We start from the raw sequence: 25,164 nt of genomic DNA, 5'->3' as shown, positions 1-25,164 counted from the left end.
GTTCAGATGAATAATTAACAAGCCACTCAGTTTAGACATTACAGATTGTAAATCAGGAGAGGCTTGTGGTGTGGGCAGGTCCATAATAGCCTGTTTTTTGAACCCAAATAAGTTCATAGGCATGTTTATTTATTTCAAATCATGCTCTGTAATTGGGCATTGTTTCCCACTTTTCAAATCACAATGCCCCCAAGGTAAAGTATGTATGTTACATGACAAAATGCATCTCTTGTCATCATGTGGGTCCAGGGCCACTTTTCTTACAACATTTGAAGTCAACAAGTGATCCTCACTCTGAATTCTATTTTCTGATGTTCTGATTGAACTCTGTGATTTGATGCAATTTTTGTAATCTTCAAATACAAGCTCTTTTTCCACAGTAACTCTGCCAACGCCCTTGGCCTTTTTGGCAACAGCACCACTACATGTTTCAAAACTGTACATCTTGGCTCTTAACCCAGCAAATTCCACAATAACATCACCAAGTGTCTCATCTTTTAACTTGCCAGGCACCTTTTTGTTATGGGGTTGAATTCTTGTATGTTCACTGGTATCAAAATATTGAAACAATTCAGGCTGTGACATATCTTGATAAACATCTTCTGTTTGAATTTCAAGAATAAAACTATCCGTGTCCATGTACAATAATTTCACACGATCACCATAAAAAGGTTTCAACACATCATAATACAATATTAACATATGTAATTTGGACAATTCCAATATCACAGCCCCTACATAAATAGGTTTATCAAATTTGATCTTTGTTTTCATCATGTTGAAAAGTGCCATGTACTCATCATAAATTCTTCTGTAATTGAAGTTGGGCTTTGCAACGAATTTTTTGCTCCGGCTGGGGTCAGTAATTATTTTAACATCGGTATGTTTTCTGACATTTTCAATTGTTTTGCCATACACTGAATTCACCATCAATTTAAACAAGCCCTTATCAAATTGGCTCTTTGCAGATGTTCGAAGCTCCGTATTTGTATCAATGTATGGTTTCAACCATTCTGAGTGCCTGAACCTTAAGACTTTTCCAACTTTGGTCACTTGAACACCATGTTTCATCAGGAATTGGAGGTTTTTATAATATATGACATAACCCTGTTTTGGCTCCAGTGTCGTCATGAGCTTCTTCTGTTTAGAGCCAGGCGCGCACTGAACCTCGGGAATTGGGGGCAGATCAGAAAATTTATTGTGTAAATCATCAGGAATTGTCAGATCAACCTCTAAGAAGAGTCCATACTCACTGTCATCAAAATTCTGAAGATCTTCAATATTGAAATCTTCGACCCACTCAAGCTCTGCATATGGCAATTTATCCATCATAGCATGACCATAGAGGTTGTTTGCATCTACATACGTTATATAATTTGATGGCCGTGCTGGATCATAATCAGGCATGTATTTGTTATTTGCTCTGGCATATCTCTGGGAACATTGCACTATCCCACCTCTTATACATTCCTCCATAAACAGATACTTATTTTGATCTGGGATCAGATCCAATGGCTTTTTGGTATTGAAAAACATTGCAGCCCATGCTAGGCCATGTAGTAAAAATACACTGGGTCCAGTCCATAATTTTGCATGGAAGATTTTCTGAATGCCTGCAATATATCAGCTAAGAGGGTCACATCAAGTTTCAAATATGCCATGTGATAATCACCAAATGTCTTGCATTTTAAATTGTTCCACATCAACTGGGCATGGTGATAATCTTCATCAGTAATTCCAGATCCTCTGATTCTGCTGTAAAATGCTTCTTGCGGTGGCAGGGAGCACTCATCAAATTTAGAAAAATCTGTGGCATAGTCATATGGATATACACCCTTCCGCCTAATTAATTTCAGCTCCTGATCTGGAAACATTGCACGTGTGATTTTCAAGTCATCATCAGATAATTGAGAGGCCAGTGTATCCAGGCTAGCAGATAAAAATCTGTAAGAATCAAGAAATCTTATGTGAATAGGAACACCATCAACTTTAATTATCTTGCTAATAGATATATATTTTTCATCATTTTCAGCTAAAATGTTTAAATTCTGCTTGTCAAACCCCTCGTACCTGATCAGATGATGGAAATCATAATTGGATGCTCCATGGCAAAATATGGGGACAAATCTTGGTCTCTTGATCTTAATATTACAGCTATTACACAGGGCCATTAAGAATTTACCATCTGTATGAGAATGGTGTTTCACCTTGATATTTGTATCTGAAAATTCACAATCACATACCGGGCATTTTTCTGCTTTGTTGAAATCTTCAATCTGTTCCTCTGTTAAAGGCAACATAGGCTTTGATATTAATAAGATGTTAGATGCTATGTCACGGCACACATTTTCTATTCTATGTGCAAATTTTTTGATGGCATTTGGTCCCTTGTATAAGTATGGCTCACTAGCTACACCATCCCGTACAACCACATAACAAAAGCTGGAAGGTTCATGTTGCTGGTATGGTGTACTTGATGATTCTTCTGGATCTGGGCTACAGAATGCAATAGGTTTGAGGTTCGATTCGAAATCACAGACAATATATGCTGGGTGTTCCAACAAGGCTTCAAATTTTTTGAATTCTGCTTTTTCACTTGGATTGGGCATCACCATATGAACAGGTTTATGGTTGCCACAGTATTTCAGATGCTCTTTTAACTTGTTTTTTGCAATTTCTGCATTTTTTTCACGAATCCCATTTACCATTTTTTGACCATCAAATACAGTCAAACATCTTCTGCACAACTTGAATATTGTATGAGTTTTGTCTAGTTGTTTTCTGACTAAAGCTTCAAGACTGTGTATCAGAGTGTAATGATATGTGCCATCCCCTTCAATTAAGAGCAGATCAATCGGAATTGCAGATTCATCATCAAGTGTACTGATTCTGAGAGGTTCTATCAAAGAATTGCCACGTCCAGTGGAACAAATAAATACATTAATAGATAATTGTTTGCCATTGATGTGCCTGGCCCTTTTTTCAAATTTATCAATATTCTGAACTGACATTGGATATTCTAAACCCTTCATTGCATCGTCAAAAATATGTTCATGCTGTTTGTAATAACTTATTCTCTCAGGATGCCTTGAAACTAGAAACAAAGCAGCTAATATACACCACAGAAAACATTTCTGGTCGGTATTTTCTATATTAACCACGGCTCTTCTGTTTTTAATATTGGCAGGTAATGGCAGATAAGTGGAACCTTGTAATGGGCTGAATTCAGAAATATTAACATATAACTTGTGTGATGAACCGCATAGGCTCCATCCGGACTCTTTTGCCGCAAATTCAGAGTGTTTGATGTTCAGTTGATTTATCAAGCTGCTTATTATTGTGTCTGAATTTGCATTTGAATATACCGGTACAGTTTCTGTTAAGTGGGGCTGTGTAAATTTTGTGCCATTTGGTTTCTTATATTGTACAAACAATTTGAGGGATAGCTTATAAGAGCCATTTTGTGCATTAAGAATTGCCTGCAGATCAGAATTTATACTGTTCAAAAAATTTTTAATACCGCATCTTAGCTCTGATACAAACTGGTAATCCCTAAGTTGGGCATTAAAACTGCTACGGGTAGGTGGTGCATAGCGTGGCTGTTTTGCTGCTCTGGCATTAAGAGGTGCTTCGTGCCTTCTTTTCAGACCAGATGTAGATGGTTGAGAGGGCAATGCAGATGACTGTGCAGAGCAAGTATCTTTATGTTTATATGTGAAATATTCCATGTTGTATTTTCTATTGCATTTGGGGCAAATTTTTGTGGGAGTTTTGTATTTATCTGGATTACAAATTTTTTGATGCTTGGCCCAATTGGGGCTGGATATATTTTTATTGCATTGATTACAATATTTTTGATTCGGCATTTTTGTTGTTGTTTATTATATACAATTTCCTGGGTTTCAATTCAAAACTTTATACTGGATAAAAATATCAGTTGGGGTTCAGCACTGTACTTTGTATGTGTGTATGTATATATGTGTGTATACACTTAATATTTTTGGGCTTTGGTATTTATATAAAATTTCCTGGGATTCAATTCAAAATTCTGTACTAGTTGGGTTCAGTACAGACAAAAAAACTGCATAGCTCTATGTCAATTAGTTCTTGAGATATTGTATTTAGGAACCACTTTGGCCCCCCCCCTGCCAAAAATTGGCTTTTATTGTATCAGTGTATATTGTCTCTATGACCTTACTTGGGCTATTCCAGTGCAGACAAAAAAACTGCATAGCTCTATGTCAATTAGTTCTTGAGTTTTGTATTTAGGAACCACTTTGGCCCCCCTGCCAAAAATTGGCTTTTATTGTATCAGTGTATATTGTCTCTATGACCTTACTTGGGCTATTCCAGTGCAGACAAAAAAACTGCATAGCTCTATGTCAATTAGTTCTTGAGTTTTGTATTTAGGAACCACTTTGGCCCCCCTGCCAAAAATTGGCTTTTATTGTATCAGTGTATATTGTCTCTATGACCTTACTTAGGTTATTCCGCCAAATTATATGCTTCAAGTCTCCTATACTTTGGTGGAGCCTGTTCAGGTTCTATCCCCCACTTGTGGGTTCCACTGCCGAGCCAGCAATGGTGAAGAATCTGCACTGTGCCCTGGCTTTTATAGATTTGCAGAGCCAATCAGAAAACACCACACATCGCATTATGTCGTACAATATTAATTGATTAAATAGTTACAACATGATGCAATAGAAGTGACTGGGGAGTAAATATGTATAGATGTGGGTAGGTGCGAGTACAGGTGGGTTAGGGGTGGGTAGGTGTGTATATGGGTGTGTAGGGGTGAGTTGGGGGTATATGGGGTGGGTTGGGGGTGTGTGGGGGTGGGTTGGGGGTGCATTCAGAAACATGAGACCTTTTCTTATATTTTTGTCTCCTGAGCGTACATCCCATTTTTCTCCTGAGCGTACATGCAATCGAGACCGCAGCGCCTCCACGCTTAGGGGAGCGGAATTGTCTGGAACTAAAAAATTCAGTCAATAAGACTGCGCGAGCTTTGTCAATAAGAATACATGCAGGCAATAGAACTTGTTCTGCTCGAAATATCGATCCGATCCCACCTGTTGCCTGCCGCGCCGAGAAATTGCCCCGAATATTGATCCCACAACTCCGTGGCGCGGGAATCTGACCTGCACAGACATGCATGTCCCAGAAGGCACTGACCTAAAGCCAAGTGTATTAATTTTATATAACAACTTGGACAGACTCTAAATATGAATAGATTATAATAATAAGAGAGTCACGGAGCAATTCTAGATTATCTTAATACTAGATATACAAGTTGAGCCTGGTGCCCAATTGAAATATTCCAGGTAAAATAAATATGTGTATGTGAGTATGTGTATGTGTGTATGTGTGTGTGTGTGTGTGTGTGTATGTGGATGGCCAGTTTTAAGTGTGGCCACAAGAGGGGCATATTTTTAACAAATTTATGGATAACAATCACACAGAAGTGCCTTTTGTAAGTATAAACAAATCAATCTGAGAGGGTCATACTTTCTGAGGAAATTCCCGAGGGCATTTTCACAAAAATCTTAGATTAGACAAGATTCCACACTTGAACAAAAAGCTCATATGCTCATGTTAAGCTTGTTTTAAGTATAGCAAATCCAGTGAGGAGGGGTTCATACTTTCTCGGGTTTATAGTAGTATCAATACAACTACTAGCTGTTACTTCTATTTGTGTTCAGTGCATCAATACATTAGTCTTCTGTAACAAAGACGGTTATTTCTAGTGACATTAGTGTTTTGCCTATGTGTACTTTCGCCATTCACCTTCTACTCGCTGTTCCGAGGTGAGATAATCCGGTACGATTTGGTTGAATGGTACATTCGTTTCCGGTCACAAGTCTAAAATAACGTAGCCTACAATGCATATTCTGTGCGCAAGCCAGAAGAATTACGTGGTGCCTTTTCTGTTGTTCATTTCAATCATGTGGTACAGTGGGATCCATGAGTATTATCGTGCAAATTCTCTTACATCCTATGTGTTTTTAAGGGTTGGATTTTCATGCATGCTGGTGCAGAAATTCTCAACAGCTTGTTTTGAGTTTTCTTTTAATTTTTGAAGCTTTTATTGGGTCAAATAAAGTGCACGAACATGGTGATGGACAATTTACACGGCAATACTCATGGATCCCACTACCATGAAACAACTAGATCCATCAAGTTTTCTGAAACCTCGGAAAATATGTGAACTATAAGCTTCCCCACAACTTAGCCTAGCGACACTAGCGCCATTGCTCCCACGCCAGGGTTTCAGATGGGTTGGTGGATCTTATATCTTGCACTTTTTAACCTTTCTCAAGTGCCTTTTACACCCTTAAAGGTAAGATTTTGAAATGTTTTGATCGTATGCTTTGAAGGGTGCAAAATGGCCCTACGTGTCGACGCACCCAAGAATTTTAACTCATTCATTCTCTTGTCTCTATCATTGCACATCAGCCACATCATTTGCATGGCTGGCGCGATAAACCAAGAAATTCCTAACCCTCATATTTCGTTTGAATTCTGTCCGAGTGGCGATGACGCAGCCCAACGTCATAGAGAGAGGACCTTGGAAGATTTGCCAAGAATAGAGCCTTATGACAAATTGAGCGTTTCCATTGAAAACACAAACAGGAGAAAGTCGGACAGGGACGTGTCAGGGATTCGATTGTTGTTTTGTGAGGACGAGAACAGGCTGTTGAAATTCCAACAACAACACTCATCAAAGTACATTTATTTATGTGTAAATACCTTCTGCATATCTTTGAGCTCAAGATTTTCAAAAAAAAATAAAGTGGAGATCCTTTGAGGGGCAAAGAGCACGTTCGGCGGGATGGAAAAAATAAAACGACTGTGGCAAATGTTGCTCGGGTTCCAAACTTCATGTGGGGTGTTTTATAGTCAGGGTTGTTAAAGGTCTAGGAATTTTAAATCAATTCAATTCCGGTCCAGGCGTGAAATGGGTTGTGGACCGTAAAAAACCTTTTTTATTTGTAAAGTGTTTCAATTCGATCCAGGAATCTTCTTTCCGGGTGAATTTAAATCCGGTCCAAGATCCATATTGAAATGAAACAATACCGAACTTGGACCGAATTTAAATTGTGCGAGAGAAAAAATGTTCCGGTTCTGTTGCGAAGCCGAATAGAACCGATTTGAATTTATGGCTTACTGGACCCTGCTTTTAGGTCCATTGGCACCCAACTGGGGGTGATTTGCTTACCCTAAAAGAAGGGAATTTTGCAAATTTTAGATCAGGCTACTGTAGCAGTAATGTAGTTTCGCAGTGAGGATATACAATTTATTCCTATCGTATTTGCGTGAAGGTAATAAGCAGAATGTAGTTGGAAGAGGTAGTAGTACTCTGTCCGAACTATCTATGGAGGGAGACCGCGCATAGCGGCGGAGAAGAGGGGGGATTCGAGTGGGCGGAGCGAAGCAGCACACGCTGCTGCGAATGGTGGTAACTGCAGTGCAGTCACTTCCCCCTCCACGCAATCCCATTCCCTCTCACGTCATTGGTGAACCCGTCTCGCGTCACTTGCGCAGAGACTTGTTTTCGTTCGCCTCCTCCAGAGATACATGAGACAGAGTATAATCGGATTAGTTTTTTCATGCAGATGGAGCCAACTCCACGAACTGCTTATCCCAGAATTTGATTGATTGATTGATTTGCTTTATTTTTCTTCGCTTCTTGTGCGAAGATGGGGATGAGTGATGAAATTGATGAATGGACACTCAGAAACATCCATGCCCAGGCCGGGGTTCGAACCCGGAACCCCTGGCATCGTAGCTCGATGCGCTAACCACTCTGCCAAGGTGGCCGGCTGTTTATCCCAGGAGTCGGAAGCGAGCGAACGAGCGCACCTGCTGATTGGCTGCCAGTCGCTAACGAGGTGCCGCTGAAGGCTAGCGGAACCCGCGAGTGGAAAGAAACAAATACTAAAATTTATATCAGAAAGCGAGAGGCAGCAATAAAAAAAAGCTGTGCCGAAAGAGCCTTTTAATGGCCGTCGTGCGAACAGGAAGCAAAGCCAGCGTTCACGAACAGGTGCTGGGAACGAATTTCGTGCAAATATCTTAAGAGAGATATTCCGCGCTATTGTGGGATATTTGGGAAAAATATGGTAATTACGGCTGTTGAATGACTTTGGTCTTCAAGGAAGGAGAAAGAGTTGTGGGGGGCAACGGGTTCCTGCTAGAAACGTGACGCACTACAATCTCAGAGTCTATAATCTTTCCATATAGCTCGGTGCAGCCAATTGCTTTATTGCTAATAATTCATGTGACTAAAGTCCCTGGACAAAGCCTTTGAAAGTAACGTAACATTGCAGCATTACGTGAAATCTTGCTTCTCTCTTTAAATAAAGCATTCGTTTATCAGCTGACAAACTTTCCGGTACCTTTCGGCAGGGCTGTTAAAGCTCCAGGAAGCCATACATTCTTTTGGGTTCCCCGACAGAACCGGAACCTTCTTTCTAGCACAATTTAAATTCGGTCCCAGTTGCGTATTGGTTCATTGAAATAGGTTCCCGGACCGTATTTAAATTCATCCTGAACAAATGTTCCAGGACCGAATTGAAATACCTTACAGATAAAGAGGGTCTTTACGGTCCAGAACCCATTTACGCTTGCTGATTTTCTCTCCTGGACCGGAATTGAATTATTCAAAATTCCTGGATCTTTAACAACCAAGCCTTTCGGTTATTTCTTAGACAAGTGACACTAACTCATGTATTGTCTCACCTATTACAGTATAAAATTACTCATTTCTTACAGTGTCGGCTAAAAGGGGGCGTGGGGGCAGTTACCCCCCCGCTTTTTTGCCAAATTTGCCCCCGCACTATGCTTAACCTTATGAACCAATGGAAAGTAAACTGTCTTTGGGCCACCCTTCCCCCCTAGTTTTGGCTTCTTGCCCCCCGGAATTCAAATCCAATCTTCGCCACTGATTGCATACGTATCTAAAACAAAAGGACACGCTGTTTCTATTTGTTCCTGTAAAACCGTTGTTTGTAAATTGCTACATTTGTTTGTTTATTTGTTTGCTTGTTTTAATATTGTTGTTTGTCTTGTTAATAAATTTATGGCTCTCACTTTATGATGATCCCGGGTTCGAATCCCGGCCTGGGCATGGGCGTTTGAGAGTGACCCTTCATCAATTTCATCGTATCATCATCGTCACGATTAGCCAAAAGTGGCAGAAATGCGAAGTAAAATAAACCAAATCAATCAATCAAGCTAACGAAATTCGCATTCATAGGTGGCAACACTTGCAGGTAGGAACGAACCTTAGCAGAAACCAAGGCCAGCTTTAGACAAAAGCATGTTCCTTAGCAGTTTTCTTAACATTTATGCCATGACCAAAAAGCTACCGTGTAAAGCGAGAAATCTTTTGGCATTTCAGATGCCATGGCATATTTCATGGCATTTCTCATGGTAGAACCGGCTCTCTTTCCGCAGCGTAACCAATCAGAAGCGACCTCATGGTCACGAGTGCAGGTGTAATGGCGGCCGCGTGAAATGTAAACAATGTATCACTTCACATTTTTAAAAGCCAATAACTATTCAACCGAGAGGAACAAGGTTTGGTATAAAACGTTATCAGATACAAAACAATGGCGCTGCTTAAATACATACTTTACAACGTTTACTGTACACGTGTGGAAGAATATTTTAGTTGTCTCAATTGTAAGCACCATGAACTCATTATAGTAGATGGTGTAACTCGACGTGCCTTTCATGCTGTATATATTAAACATTGTAATCGTAAAAGCTAACAGAAATGTTACATGAAATGCTTCCGTGTAAAATACTATCTTCTACAAGATTTTTTGAAGCATTTACATAGCATTCATGCTAGCAAAAATGTTAAAGAAAATGCTTGCCTCTAAAGTTGGCGTAACTCTCAATGTTACCATGTTATCAAATTCGGTTCCTACGGTGAAATTCACTTGGATTTGACCCCTTACCCCCTGCTGTTCGCCACCATATTATTTTACCCCAATGTCCTGTTAGTTGTTTCAAACTGGCGCTCCGATGACAGAACTCTTCCTTGCTTTTCCTGGTCACTTCGTTCCATTCACCTCCCAACGTTCTATAAGTCTCGTGGAAGTGGGACAAGGAAGTTCGCTGGGACATTTCTTCCCACGACGCCCTTTCAAAACTAGCTTCACAGATTCCCATCTTGTTAATTAAGTCGCAACGCGTAATAATGTGACGCAAAGCGTCCTAACCTTGCTCTGAATTACCCAAACAAAGCCTTTAACGTGCAAGAAGGGAAATTTGGTTGCGCATTACTCTGAGAGGAGATCAACTCCCCCCTCCCCCCAAATGACATCTGCTGCTGACTGAAAGAAAGCAACACGCAAAGACTGTATTCTGGTTAATGATATTACCTTAGAAGAAAAAAATCGCCGGCTGAAAACCATGTTGTCGTGTCTCCCTTTTCGTCGGAAATGAGTTGACATCGTCCTGTTCCGTACATGTCAAGGCTTCACGTTGCAAAGAGGCGTATTTGTATGTCAAGTGATGTGAATTATGAACATTAATAAAATGTTTGCATAAATCATGAAATACCTATAAATATAACTTTAATCAGCTCTCACGTGAAGTTAGTGCACATCACATGGATATACGACAAAATAGTATTCAGGCGATTTGAAGAAAAAAGAAATAGTTCCTTCCTGAAAAAAAAATCGTATAATTGGATCATAGTGATTGAACATGTCACGATTACGAAGTTGTTTTATCACATCCACTCACTAGCAATTGTAGTAAGATTGTTCAACAGGTAATATTGTGTTTGTTATTATAAAAGGAAGTATGTAGCCTACTTTGCCAAAGACGATCTCCGTGACGCAGTGGTTAGAGCGCTAAGACACTCTTTGTGCGTATCCCTTCATCAATTTCAACATATCGTCACTCATCCTCATGTACGCAATTAGCACATCGCGCTAAGAAGCCAGGGGTTCCGGGTTCGAATCCTGGCCTGGGCATGAATGTTTGTGAGTGTCCATATTCATCAATTTCATCATATCATCACTCATCCCCATCTTCGCAAATTAGCCAAAAGTGGCCAAAAAGCTAATTGAAATGAACCATATTAATGAATTTAATCTACTCTATTTTTCATAACAGCAGTAGGCAAGTACAGCTAGGGGAGAGACATCGTGTGATTTAATCTGCGCGATGGAAATGCTCTGTGAAATGTGAACTGAACAGATTCAACGCCGACTTGATTAAACACCACAGCATTTACTTTTTTCAGTCTGATAGACCTGTTTGCCTCCGTGACAGCTAGGTCTCAAGGCCGAGTAGTCTTTGTGTCTGCCGGAGAGTGGCTCGTGCGCAGTCGCCCGTGATCCAGGCCCCTTCACTTCAACGCTCAATGCTGGCCTCGCTCATTTGGTACAAGAGTCTTGGGTTCAAACACCAATGCACCAGGAGTTCCTGGTTCTAATCCCGACCTCGGTGTCCCTTGAGAGTGTCCGTGCATCGTCACGATTAACCTAAAGTGGAAGAAAAACGAAGTAAAATGAACGCCACATTTTCACCTGGTGGTGAAAATTGGAACTTTCTTGTCAGAATTCGCTTCATCATGGTCTCCATAATTGTGGAGCCTCGCGCACGTAGCTAGCCTCTGCAGGCGGGACCTTTTCAAGCGCGCGACTTTCAAACTTGCCGCGAAATACAAAACAAATTGTAGCTCGGGGACTAATTGTAGCAGAGAGATGAAATCGGTTTTGTTTTCTTTCTTATAGGCAAGGCTTTTAGCGGAGGTGAAATTTATACATTGTGCCTTCCAACAATAGTGTTCGTTCAAGGAAGAAGAACAAAAAAATTGAAACTAAAAACTGGTCCCCTGTGGCCTCCACGAAAAAGCGCTGGTTGAGGAGTTACAGCCCGTTTTTATGAAATCTATCCCATAATACCAAGAGGCAAGCGCTTGTTAATAACAGTAACAATGGCTGTATTGCTTTGTAATTCGAGTATGTCATAAGTTCATATGTGTACTAATGGGTAAAAAAGACATAACTGAAATGTCATGTGTAGTTTTCAAGAAACGACACATTAATTACTACCACGTGGTGCTGGGAAAACCTTTTCCCCTCCAGCCGCTAGGGATTAAATAATTATTGAGTACAGAAATGCCTTACCTGTACATAAGTCCTCCAGTGCAGGACTCAAGTAGTGCACCTCCGAACACGCAGACATAGTACTGGGTGCAGTCCGTGGGGTGAGCGTAGTAGCCGAACTCCTCGGGACAGTCAAATTCCACCTGCGACACGCCTGCCCCCAAGCGCCGCCTCTGAGCATTGCATGAATCTGAAAAAAAGACAATCGACACTTTGAGTTTAATGTTTTCCAGATAATTATAATTGCAAAATAGGAAAGATAAATAACTTTTGATTGATATAACGCATGTTCAAAACAATAGTGCAAAATAAAAATGATATATTTTGAAACTGTTGTCACTTTTAATTTTCAACATGATCATTAATCAGGTCTGTATAGAAGTCAAGGATTAATCACAACTTTCAGATATCCACAATTATTTGATTTTGATTTTTTACGAAAAAAATAATGCAGAAGATTTACATAAAAATGGAATCTTATATAGATTTGACATTTAGTTCCAATCGAGAGAAGGATTGATTGAGTTGGTGTTCTAAGTCCACTTTATGCACAGTAAGACTAATCGGGACTGGGCATAAAGTTTAAAGAGTAATCCGAACCACTATGTGGCTCCACCAGGTATCGAACCAGGAACCCCTTGATTACATGGCGGCGACGCTACCACTGCGCCATCCCGGAGGCCCTCGAGAGAAGGAATATGTATATATATTTCTAACCTATCGGTATATAAAAGCCACGGTAACTCAGTCGACCTCCGTGGTGCAGTGGTTAGCACAGCGCTACGACGCCAGGGGTCCCGGGTTCGAATGCTGGTTAAGACATGGATGTTTGTGTTCGTCTGTCCTGAATGAAAAAGAGATTTGAGAGTAATTTATAGGAGTGGATGTGAGGGGAAGGCTGAGCCTTAGGGGTCGTCCTTGAAAAAAGAAAAATAATCAAGTTGGTAAATCATCTGGCTGCCATGCGGAAGACCCGGGTTCGAATCCTGGGTCAGGTGAACTGGACCAGGAAGTTTTGAAGTCATTTCTACGCTGCTCTGAGGCCCATCCAGCCTCGTATAAATTGGTACCTGGAAGCAACACTGTGAAGTAAAGGTGGGCGGGCGTGATTCTGATCACATCATGGCCGAGATCAAGAATATCTGGAGCTCTACCTCCACATCACCACACATACCTTCATGGCATGTGTGCACATGCACAGGGGTGATAAAGGGGGGAAGGGAAGTCAAAACTAAGTAATCTTCTTGGTGGAAGATAATTATCAACACTGATGTTGAGTTGATTTGAGTTGTTGTTTTAACTTCACTTTATGCACAGAAAGGCTAATCGGGACTGGACCTACAGTTTAAAGTGGGATTCGAAGCATTATGTGCCTCCGCCGGATATCGAACCCGGGACCCCTTGATTACAAGGCGACGACACTACCACTGCGCCAGCGGATTTGATTTGATTTGATTTATTTTACTTCGCTTTTTGTTCCACTTTTGGCTAATTTGCGAAGATGGGGATGAGTGATGATATGATGAAATTCATGAATAAACACTCACAAACATCCATGCCGAGGCCAATATTCGAACCCGGGATCACTGGCGTTGTAGCGCGATGTGCACTGCGCCAGCGGAGAGGCCCAACACTGATGTTATTTATTCCATGATTAGCTTTGTTAAATAGAAAGAAGGAATTCCCTTTAAAATCCGGTGTCTGACAATTATAATATGATACGAGAAATCATTTGGTGAGCTCAGGCCCTACGGTTCCATATAAGTTGACGTTCCCGCAGGCAGGGTGGAGTGAAATAAAGAAAAATTACCTACGTCTCCCTCCCTTTTAATTCCCTGTTTCTTCCTTTCTATAGTTTTCGATCTTCTTTCCCCAGTTTTAATAAGTTTTAGTACATCTTTGTTCATATTTACTTCTTCTTTCCTTAATTGTATTTTTCTCTTTCCTTCCGTCTGTTCCCTCCTGTCTCTGTCGCGTCTTCATTTCTCTCCTCTCTCTATGTGCTACCTCGCTTCATATCTATCTCTCTCTCCAACACACACACACTCTTTTTAATACTACTCATATTTTCTCTCATTCTCTACCACTCCTTTCAACTCTATTTCTCCGTTTAAAACACTTCTATCTTATTCTTAAGGAAAGGATTGTAATGTGCAAAATTATGGTTCGGGAAAGGGAAAAAAAGATTCTGAAAATGTTTTCAAAAAGGTGCTGATAAAATGCCTGTATTCAATGCTCTCTCTTTCTGCGACTTCTGTATATAATGTGCGCGGACCTCACAGAGAACGGTGGATCTGCCGAATGGTTTTTCTTGAAGTTTGTGTTTTCTCTCGCGGGTTTTGCTACATCATCTTGGGAACTATTGGGGTTGCAATGATTATACGGCGTGTTTCAAAATGATTTGAACGATAAGATATCGTTCTATGAGCGTTAAAACACTATCAACGATTAAAATTGTATTGAAATTCTTTTGACCACATCCTCGAGTTTTGTTTGGCACGGTCATAGTAGTTCGAAGTTCTTCCGCCAGGTGGCAGAGTGACAAGTTGCAAACTGGCTGCCTGTGGTTCAGAGGAAGCATTTTGCATCCTACAATTTCACGTTAATCAGTCTGTTGTGAGTGTTCAACGTGAGTTTGGTACCAAATTTCGTAAAGAACCACCATCAGAGAACTGTATCAACAATTCGAGACAACAGGATGCATTTGCGAGGGAAAATCGTCTGGTAGGCCTTCCACGTCTGAGGCAGATGTCGAGAGAGTTCGAGCATGTTTTCAACTGTGTGGCGCGTAGTGCGTAAGCGTTTACGCATGTATCCCTATCGAGTGCAGTTGTTACAACATTTAATTAACACCTAATGATCACAAGTCCCGCAATGAATTTTGTGAGTCATTCCAAGAGTTGTGCTGTGATGATGATTTTTTGAACAAAGTGTGTTTCAGTGATGAGGCTACGTTCCATGTTACGGGACGAGTAAGCAAACAAAATGTTCGTATCTGGGGGACTGAGAAGCCTCATAAAAAACATGCTGAAACGAGTCTGGGAAGACTTGGACTACTGAACTGATTTACGCAGGGTAACAAAGGGGCTCACATTGAGCATTTGTGAGTTACTGTATTACAATTTTTACCAGTAAAACTTGGACAGTTATAGTGTGTAAAGTTTTAACTAAATTGCACAATTAATAACAAAAATTATAAGCAGTAGAAATCATTCAAATCATTTTGAAACACGCTGTATTGTACCATTTTATAACTCTCGTTCTGTTATACAAAATGAGACTATAGGATTTATTTTTCTGTCCAGTTTTGTAACAAAAGATGAAAGAAAGGGAATGATATAGGTGCTAGAGCATCAAAGATTGGATAAAAAAGGGATAAATGTGCTAATCGCACGAAAGGATGCAAAAAGGTGCAACAAAGTGCGTTCATTTTATTTGATTTAATTTCCTAAAATGCTTATCTCCAACGATCGGTATGAAAACAAGTTATTTTTGGAAAGGTGCTGCACCTTAAAATCCGTTCCCTAGCTATTATGACCTAAAAACAATGTATGTAACGAGGAACAGTTTCCATGTCCAGCCAGACGCGAGGACCCCAAACTGTTCCCCCGCCGACATTTCCCCGCGGCAAGCTGAGGAAAGAGGTCTGTGCGCTGGATTGTTGTAAGAGGAGGAAACTTAGCATTGCGCTTATGGGAGTATTATACTTATTCTCTTGGGAATATCAAACTTCCGATGGCGTAGAAAAACATATGAACGGAAAGACGCGTTGTGTTAGGGAAAGTCGAAACTTCCATTTCATAATCAATTTATAGAACAGCTTCCACTTGCAATATGGGGAGAAATTTATACTCCCTTGTGCTAGATTTTGTTTTTGTTTTCCATTAGCAGTGCCCATTCTGACGATATTGAAATAAATGCATATTGTTTTAGGTTTTGACCCCCTAGATTTTTTTTTGTTTTCATGCTTATAGCTGGAATAGTCTCGCAAATATCCCAACGTAAATATATATTCACATATCGATCGTTAACTTTCAAGTTTTCTGTTTCCATAGACAGACGAGTCGGGAGGACCAATCTACCAGCTTCCTGATTTGTACACTAAAATTGGTTTCTTTAATGAGCAATATACTCTCGCAATAAAATGTAACCAGCAACAGAATATTTACACAGGATTAACTAATACGCTATCTTAATATTTATTTATTAATAACAAATTTAGCTGTACTTAACAGGTCATAAAACTAGTGTTGTTGATCAATGTTTTTTCTATAAGAGATAATGATTTCAAAATTGGAAAAATCTATCGAAAGTCATTGGTTTAGCAAACACCATATTATCTTGTATGCACTATATTATCGGTAACTTAATTTTTAAGGTAAATTATGCTTCATAATATACATTGCTCATGCTTGCATACATACAAGTAGATTTATCAGCCGGTCTCCGTAGCGTGGTGGTTAACACACAGTGCTACGACGCCAGGGGACGTGCGTTCGAATCCCGGACTGGGCACGGGTGTTCTTCGTGAGTGCTCCTTCATCAATTTCAACATTTCGTAGTGTACCTCTCATTCTTGAGTTACACTTACCTTTGTAGAAAGCAGGAAATACGAAAGAATGCGTAGACTTCAGTAAAATGCATTTCCAGCTACAGGAGAGGTAAAGTGGAGTGAGAAGAAGGAAGTAAGGGTTTGGAAGGATGCAAGTTCGGTCTTGGACGGGACGGTCGGTCTTTAGCTTGGAAAGGGAACTTCGTTTGGGGGAATTGTAAGGAGAGGGAGTACCGGGTGAGAAGTACAGAGAAGTGAAGAGACAGTTTAAGAGACATATGGGAGTGTGTGTGTGTTTGTGTGAAAAGTTAACTTTCGGACTATTATTGATCATCTCAACGAACACGAGACAGGAAATATCCTTTTCTTTCTAAAAGCTAACCTTGCCGATGCAGTCTTAAGGTCATTTAACTTAAAATGTGTGAGTTGCCATTCATTTAAGAGTTGTATAGGTTTACATTTATCTAGGTACCTCAGCAAGTGAAGATGCAGCATAAGCGAGTGGCCCCGACCTAGTAAAGTCTTGCACGATATTATCATCACTAAACCTGATCTTCGCGATTAGCCAAAAGTAGCAGAAAAGCCAAGTAAAATATACCCAATCAATAAATTTGTGTTCCGCCTAAGATTTTTTAAGTATCGTAAATCTAATTATACAATTAATTTCTTATATACCACATAATAATGCGTTTTTATAATAAAACTTTCTTGCTCAAGTATCAAGTTAAAAGCAGACTTTAAGAAGTTATTTAAACGAATATGGAATAAACTTTCCTATATATACAGGCAACACTGCTTAAAGAACGTGAACTCATTATTAGAAATCCGCAACGTTATTTCAGGTACAAGTAAAATATTTAAATTATCTGCGTGTGACTTTGAATTTTGGTAACGGAAAACTCACTTCCTGCACTTCACTTCGCTATGAAAGTGCGTGTGTCTAAGTTACACGAAAAAATAATTACACAAGCAAAAGTTGAAAGTGATTATAGAGTTCGTGTTAACATTTCTGATGTAACATCACTGATTGCAAAACAAGCGTTGCAGGAATGTTCAAAGAGCACAAGAAGCGTAGATTCCTCGTGAACCTTATCGAACGATTTACTACTACGAACGTAGAACACTCGTATTTAATTTGTAAAGGAAAATTTATATTGCAGCAGGTCTGGTATAATAATGCCTTAAGGTGGAATGATTCGGCACGTTTACAATGGAAATACTTTAAAATGAATCAATGCAGGAAAGAGGCGCAACGGGTGGGGGGGGGGGATTAGCCTAACTTCAAACAACAACCTTTCTTAGCAATTTCCCTATCTTCACCCTAAGATGACCTCATACCATGTACGAAATTTCTGAAATGCTTTTTCACATACGTTAAATTAATATGCTGTAGCAATAACCTTGTCCTGGTCAAATTACGAGAGAAAGTCTATTAGAAAAGCCATCCCCGTTGGTGACATCCAATTCTCACGCACTCTGTGACACGAAGACTTGGCTAAAGACTCATTTCGATACATAGAGACAAAGGTTACGGATAGAAGACTGTGCTGGAAAGTTGCCCTCAGAGAAACAATAGTAATTAACAGTGTTTTGACATTGCATGACAACTGAATTTCCATAATCATCTTCGTTCTACGTGCTTGGAGGACATGTTTAACACGAAACAAAGTTCTGAATAAGATACGTTTTCCTGAATGCGACTGTTGGATGTGACACGAAACTAGATCAGGATGGCAATGAAAATAAGGTGATGTCAGTTACAAATGAACCTCAAGATATCAACATCCCTTCATCTCTGTCACGATTGAAAAGTGTGACTAGAATTGATAAATCAAAGAGCCTTGAAATTCAATAATGATTTTTAGGCAATTTTTAGGCAGATGTTAGTTCAAGCAAGGTTACTCTGTGAGGACTACAGCAAACAAACACACAAGGTGCCTCTAAAGTCAAGTTTGGAGTTGAAAACAGTAGAATTGTTAAAGAACTCAAGCCGAACTCAGTGGCGGATAGAATTGGGGCAAGTTGGGTCAGTTGACTTTTTGCCCCACACTGCCCCTTAATACTAAGCCTAGTCTACCAAGAGAAAGTAAACTTTCCTTGCACCCCGAGTTTTGCAACTTAATCGCCGCCACTGTTTTAGACTAACAATTAGAATTTGCCTCTCAATCTACATAACAATGTCAAATGCAAGAAAATTAATTACTGAAAATCATAAGATTGCCTTCAAAAGTAGGAAATTGCACTAGAGAATATTACACACTTTTTCATAATTATCATGGCTTAATTTTAGAAGAATTTAATCTAAAACAAATCAACTAGTAGGTTCATTTCATGCATAAAATGTAACATTTGAAATGTCGATATGAAGTCTCTACATTCAGAGGCGTAGGAAAGGGTGCGAGCCTCGCACCTGAAGGGGGTCCGCGTCCCATTGGGCTTATTTTTGAAAAAATAATGTAATAAATAGAGGTGGGAAAATGGATGAAAAGAGCTAATCAACCTAAACATTCTCTTTTTATTCGACTTTAAATTTTAGTTAAACGTCACAATTTGAATCAAACGTCAAATATTTGGTATTTTAAATAAACCGGATGATAGTCCTCCACAATGAAATGAAGTTCACAATATTGAAATTCAAAATGAACGGATAAATGTAACGAGCAACAAAGTCAAAATGGCTTAATTAAAAAAGGTAAAATTAGTTAATGCTCAGTTTCAATCTTTACTTTCTTTAAGTTCGAAACTTCTTTTTGTACATCACATATTATTTTGTACGTAAACGTGACCTAAGGCTTTTACATTTGGAGCACAACAATGTTTAACATTCAACAGTAATTGTCCATTGTTGAAGCTCGTTACGGTAGCTATGAAACTATATTAAGAAGCTGACGGCACGACACGTATAAGAATTCTATTCTACTGCCAGCTGCAGGATAGTACGTAAGTTTTTTAAAAATGTTATTATATTCAGTTGCTTTTCTGCAGATTTTGGCTAATAGCGACCATACGGATGAGTGATTACATTAATGAAAGGACACTTGCAAGGTCACCCATGCCCAGGTTAAGATTCGAACACGGGAACTCCTGTGACTAGATCGAAAGTCGGTCACTTAACACACTCTGCCACCAAACGAGAGTGTTTCTGTTATTAGTGTTACATTGACTTGGCTTATTTTACTGCGCTTTTCTGCCACTTTTGGCTACTCGCGAAGATGAAGATGATGGGACAATCATAAAGAACACCCTTTCCCAGGCTGGCATTCGAACCCGGGACCCTTATTAATGCTACATATGTTCAAAGATGTTTGTAAAATACATAAACCCTGTGGCCAACGCCAACCAGATTTCAGTTAGTGAACTCATAGTCCCATCACTGCTGCTGTATACAGCTTGATAGATTATATTGCAGAATGATTGCTAGTTATTCTCTTTATCTGCTATTTTATCTACTACTTACATCCTATGTGTCAGATTTTGTGCTAACAAAATAAAACACACAGGATTTTCCTGAAGTAACTTGGATTCTTGCTGTAACACGATTATGCCTTGTTTCCATATTAAACACATTATAGTTGCTAACCAAGGCAGCTTTTTTTTTAAAAAAAAAATTAAAAGCACTTTACACGTTGCGTTTCCACCCTATATCTCATGAATTCTTGTTATTCGGATGGCAAGAAAAACTGTAGGATCTCTCCCAAAAAGGATTTACCCTAACGTTTGGTAGGAGACGTCGTGGAAGTTCCACCCAGGACACTGGGCGGTATATATTGAGAATACCGGAAGTATCTCCAATTGCTTTCAAATTCGGTATACTCACTAATTTTGGCCTCGTAATCACGAATCTGCAGTTAAAATTTGGCGGTCACGTCTAGAAATTGCAAAATAAGCTTGTCAATAACTTGTCAAAAAGTTTTGCAATTTCTAGACGTGACCGCCAAATTTTAACTGCAGATTCGTGATTACGAGGCCAAAATTAGTGAGTATACCGAATTTGAAAGCAATTGGAGATACTTCCGGTATTCTCAATTTGCTCCCAATGGGCCTGCCTCTGCGTTGGTGGCCTATACTTTCCGAGCTAGTAAGAGTTCGTTTGCTCTGGAATATTGCTGGGTCGGGAAGGTCCTATGTTTGCTCAGCATCCACTGTTGTTATGCTGGGGTGAATTTGGCCAGCATGCCACAGTACAATTACAGTAATAACAGTAATCCCTGAGACTTTCCCATGTCACTTCAGGCAATGTAGGTGTGTAATGAAGTAAGTCTTGATAGTCAGTGTGTAGGTATGCAGATAGTAGTATATAATGTAAGATCACTAACGGTTCTTCCTTTTGGGTCTGCGAAGTAATTCCTTACTTACAAACATAAAACTTTATGTAATAAAATCGGTTACAAATGTAAACTAATCACAATATAACTTTTTCTTAAAAGCTATTCGTTAAAAATAACCAATAAACGGGCGAGTATGCCAGTGCACTGTTTAGTTCAGTGCCCATGGATATCGCGATTATCTACTAACTGCATTCCAACTTTTTCCTATTATTGAATCGTGTAGTGCTTTTTCTGCATATCGAAATGAAATCAACGAGAACACAAACTCTAAATATGACATTTCTACAGACTTATGTAGTACGTATTTCTTGTTTCAAATCAAAATGAATGTTTCGTTACAAGTTGCAAGAGTGGAATAGTATTTTTAAGAGGAAAATGCATTGTGTGGGGAATGTTTTCACACACACAAGTGGATGTATTGAATCACCTGTCAGATGTAAAGTCCTGCATGGCCTTGAGACCACGCATTCACCTAAGATCTCCAGCGTTTAAAAACATTTCGCGTGAGAAAGCATGTCACGATTTATAGGTATTGAGTGCCTTGAAAAAATATACTTGAAGAGGCAAGGATTCTTGTGGAAAGAAAAAACAGAGCTGAAGAAAATATTCCAGTTTTTTCTCATTTCCTGGTCTTGTATATAGAATGTGTGGAATGCAAACAATTAGAGCAATTTCAGCAATTGCAAGGAGGGCTTTCTGAACTTGATATATATCCTACGGTGTAGAGAAAATGAATTCAACTTAGGAGAATTTCCTTTTACAAAATTAAGCGACAGATTGCACTAAAAGTATGAACTGTATATTGTATATATACCATGTGAAGAAATCTAGATGAATAAATAAGTTTTTGAAATATAAACCTTACCTCCCCCTCCCCATCTTTTATGCCACTAGGGCTATTTCCAAAAATTCCCAGCTAGATGTGATATACTTGGATATTTCAAAAGCCTTTGACAAAATAAACCATGCTCTTCTTATTCACAAATTACGAATTAGATTTAACATACATGGCAAATTTCTCTCCTTAATCCAGGATTATCTACACCCACGGACACAGCGTGTCACCCTTTCAGGCACCTCTTCTGATCTTCTTCCTGTCTTGTCTGGGGTACCACACGGGAGCGTCTTGGGCCCTCTCTTGTTCATCCTATACATGGACGATCTCCCTCAAAGACTTTCCTCACTTCCTGTCAATATACTTATGTTTGCTGACGACTGTAAACTTTTCAAAGAAATCTCAACCACGCAAGATGCTGTGATTCTCCAGAATGCTCTTTCCGAACTTGTCACATGGTGTAAGCAGTGGAATCTACAACTTAACTCACAGAAATGTTCCTCCCTCACAGTCTCTTTAAAAAAGAACAAAATACATTCTCATTATGTTCTTGAAAACAATTATATTACTACAGTTGCGACTCAAAAAGATCTAGGTGTTATCATAGATGAAAAACTGAACTTTCAGGAACACATCGCAGCTACAACTAAAAGTGCAATGCGCCTCTTAGACCTCCTCTACAGATTCACTGAAATTGATACTCCAACTTCTCTTAGCCTGTTTTTCAAGTCATTCATTTCTCCGATTCTCGAATACTGTTCTCCAGTCTGGGGCATGGCTTCCAATACAAATCTTTCTAGCATGGATTCCGTCCTCAGCTTCTTTACCGCCATTGTTCGTCATAGAATTCCTTCTTTGCGGCATCTTCAGAAACCTGACATCCTGACTACTTTGAACATTCAGTTACTGCAGACCCGACGCGATATGGCCGATATGAATTTGTTCTATAAAATCATCAATCGGAAATTAAGAGTGGCCTGGAGGTTGGCATGAAAAGAGTTTTCCTGCCCCGGCGCGATACAGAGACACCTAGCGACATATCAGGGAACTAGCAATTCTTCTCGCTTGTGTCCTAAACTACTAGAGGAAGAGCACAGGCCGGGGGGCAGAGGACCTCCCCCCTGCCTTCACCAACCCCTCTCCTTTGTGACCGCTGCGAAAGGGCACCACCTGTTTCATTTCATTCTGGTTCCCGCTTCTTTCAAGATTTCTCCACTGGCAAAATATTCACTGCAAGGGAAGTGGCAAAGGCAAACAGTCAGGACCTTCACAAATGAGATTTGCATTGAATAAATGTTGTTGATTACAGTGGCTGCTATAATTATGTGGAATTTCTCTTTGTGCGGTTGAGATTATAAATTGATAGTAGAGATTATCAGTTGAAAGTAACGACGAATCAAGTAAGAATAACTAATTGAAAGTACGCTGTGTAAATGTATAGCATACCAGTGGCAGTGATAACAAGGCAGAGGCATACTAGTCGCCATTTTTTCTTTTTTGTAGGGGGTTTCGTGTTGATACAAAATTTGTATCTAATAGTAATAAGCACAAAAAATAGTAACAGTTATTATTTTAACTACTACGAACAGTGCTGATAATAATTCGAGATGGACGGGAGCGAGACTATTTCGAATTTAAAGGAACAAGTCTCGGATATGTGGAATGACCTAGGGATAATCAGAAGAGGCAAAAGACAAACCAATGGAACAAAATGTACAACTACAGTAGTAGCAATGATGTAAGGTAACGAATAGGTAAACATTGAACTTACAGTTTATGTATTACCCATCTTAAAAACAGCTCAAGCGTATTTGAAACTTTCTACATGTTATCATTTTGTATCATTATGACACGTGCTTCCCCTCGAACTAATATTTATTGTTGTTAATTTATTTCTCGTTGCACAAATGTTTATTGCTCTTTCCAATTCTAGAAATATTTTTAATGTTATTCGTAATACCTTTAATTTGCTGCGTGATTTTTGTGTTATTTCATATTAAGACCTATTACTGATGACGTCACAGAATAGTGACTCACCTGTATGTATATATCTTGTAAGACAATATGCTATGGTAATTATGGACTGTGTTTAGTTTTTAGCTTTGGCTTTCGCACCCCTCAGGATAAGTCACGTATCATATCTGGTCATCTTGCTCCGAAATAACTACAAGTATTACGGTCACAATGGCAGTCTTACGGATGACGTCAAGATGGAATGTTTACTGGAATCCGAACAATTTCTTCTTACAGAATTCAACTTCAGAGTTCCCTCTCGATCGACCCTAAACACTGAATTGTTCCACAACTCTACCGCTAGGCTTTCCCTTATACGCGCTCTATTCCACAGGCTGCCCCAGTTCTACAATAAACTACCCACAAACATAGACATTTTTGCCCCTGAAAGCATTTTCCGATCTTCACTAAAAATGAATATGTAAATCTTTGTTTGTTTCCTTGTTTATGCCTTTTGTTTATATTTAACCTTTCTTGTTTTTACCTAAAACCATCTTGGCTTGTTCTTGTTATTTGTTAGAGTTTTCAGTGTAAAATGGCCTTAAAAGTGCTGTATCTGAAACTTTGAATAAATAAATAAATAAATAAATAAATTTCCAAGTTTTAAATCAATCCTGTGTTGTTGTTTTAACTATTCATCAATGACTTTCTTAATTTTACTTAATGTTCTTATTTTTAAGAAGCTGGTCAAAATATGAAAAATCCTTCAACTACAACAAATGCCTATTTTATAAATAAAACAGTTTTATTCATATAAATATACCTTATATATATGTGTGTGTGTCCTCCCGATGGTGCAGTGGTAGCGTCATCGCCTTGTAATCAAGGAGTCCCGGGTTCGATACCCGGTGGAGGCACATAGTGATTCGGATCCCACTCTAAACTGTAGGTCCAGTCCCGATTAACCTTATTGTGCATAAAGTGGACTCAAAACGCCAAATCAATCAAACAATATATATATAATATTGCATGTGTGTGTGTGTGTGCACGATCTATGTGACGGAATTGTTAGCACAGCGCACAACAACGCCATTTAGATGTGTTCAACACAACACACCAACGGTCTTAGAAAATTAATGGAATCATGGTGTTACGCCCGTTACCTATAAATAAACACAAAAAGTCAAATAAATATACGCAAATTATTTAGTACTGCATGTGATGTTTGTAGAATGTTTTTCAAATTCTGATCCATTATATTAACTGTTATAAGAAATAACAGTAAATGATGACTCATTATCGCGAGTGTGCGTTACTGAGTTAATGATCAATAGTACCTTTCTCGTGACATAATCAGGCTTT

At 39.3% G+C, this 25,164-nt stretch overlaps 1 protein-coding gene across 7 annotated transcripts in view; it reads right to left on the bottom strand.

Annotated features, from left to right (window-relative positions):
- LOC145982200 (uncharacterized) overlaps window positions 1-25,164 on the bottom strand; it is a 303,625-nt gene that overhangs the window by 97,391 nt on the left and 181,070 nt on the right. For all 7 annotated transcript variants that reach the window (XM_083115765.1, XM_083115764.1, XM_083115768.1 and 4 more), the window contains exon 2: window positions 12,156-12,324. In XM_083115765.1, the coding sequence (XP_082971891.1) occupies window positions 12,156-12,324 (169 nt within the window). The remainder of the gene's footprint in view (window positions 1-12,155; window positions 12,325-25,164) is intronic.

Source organism: Lepisma saccharinum, assembly GCF_977018435.1.
Source record: "Lepisma saccharinum chromosome 12 unlocalized genomic scaffold, izLepSacc3.1 SUPER_12_unloc_1, whole genome shotgun sequence".
NCBI lineage: Eukaryota > Metazoa > Arthropoda > Insecta > Zygentoma > Lepismatidae > Lepisma > Lepisma saccharinum.
Note: the sequence above shows the minus strand (reverse complement) of the source record. Positions and strands in the feature narration are given on the sequence as shown.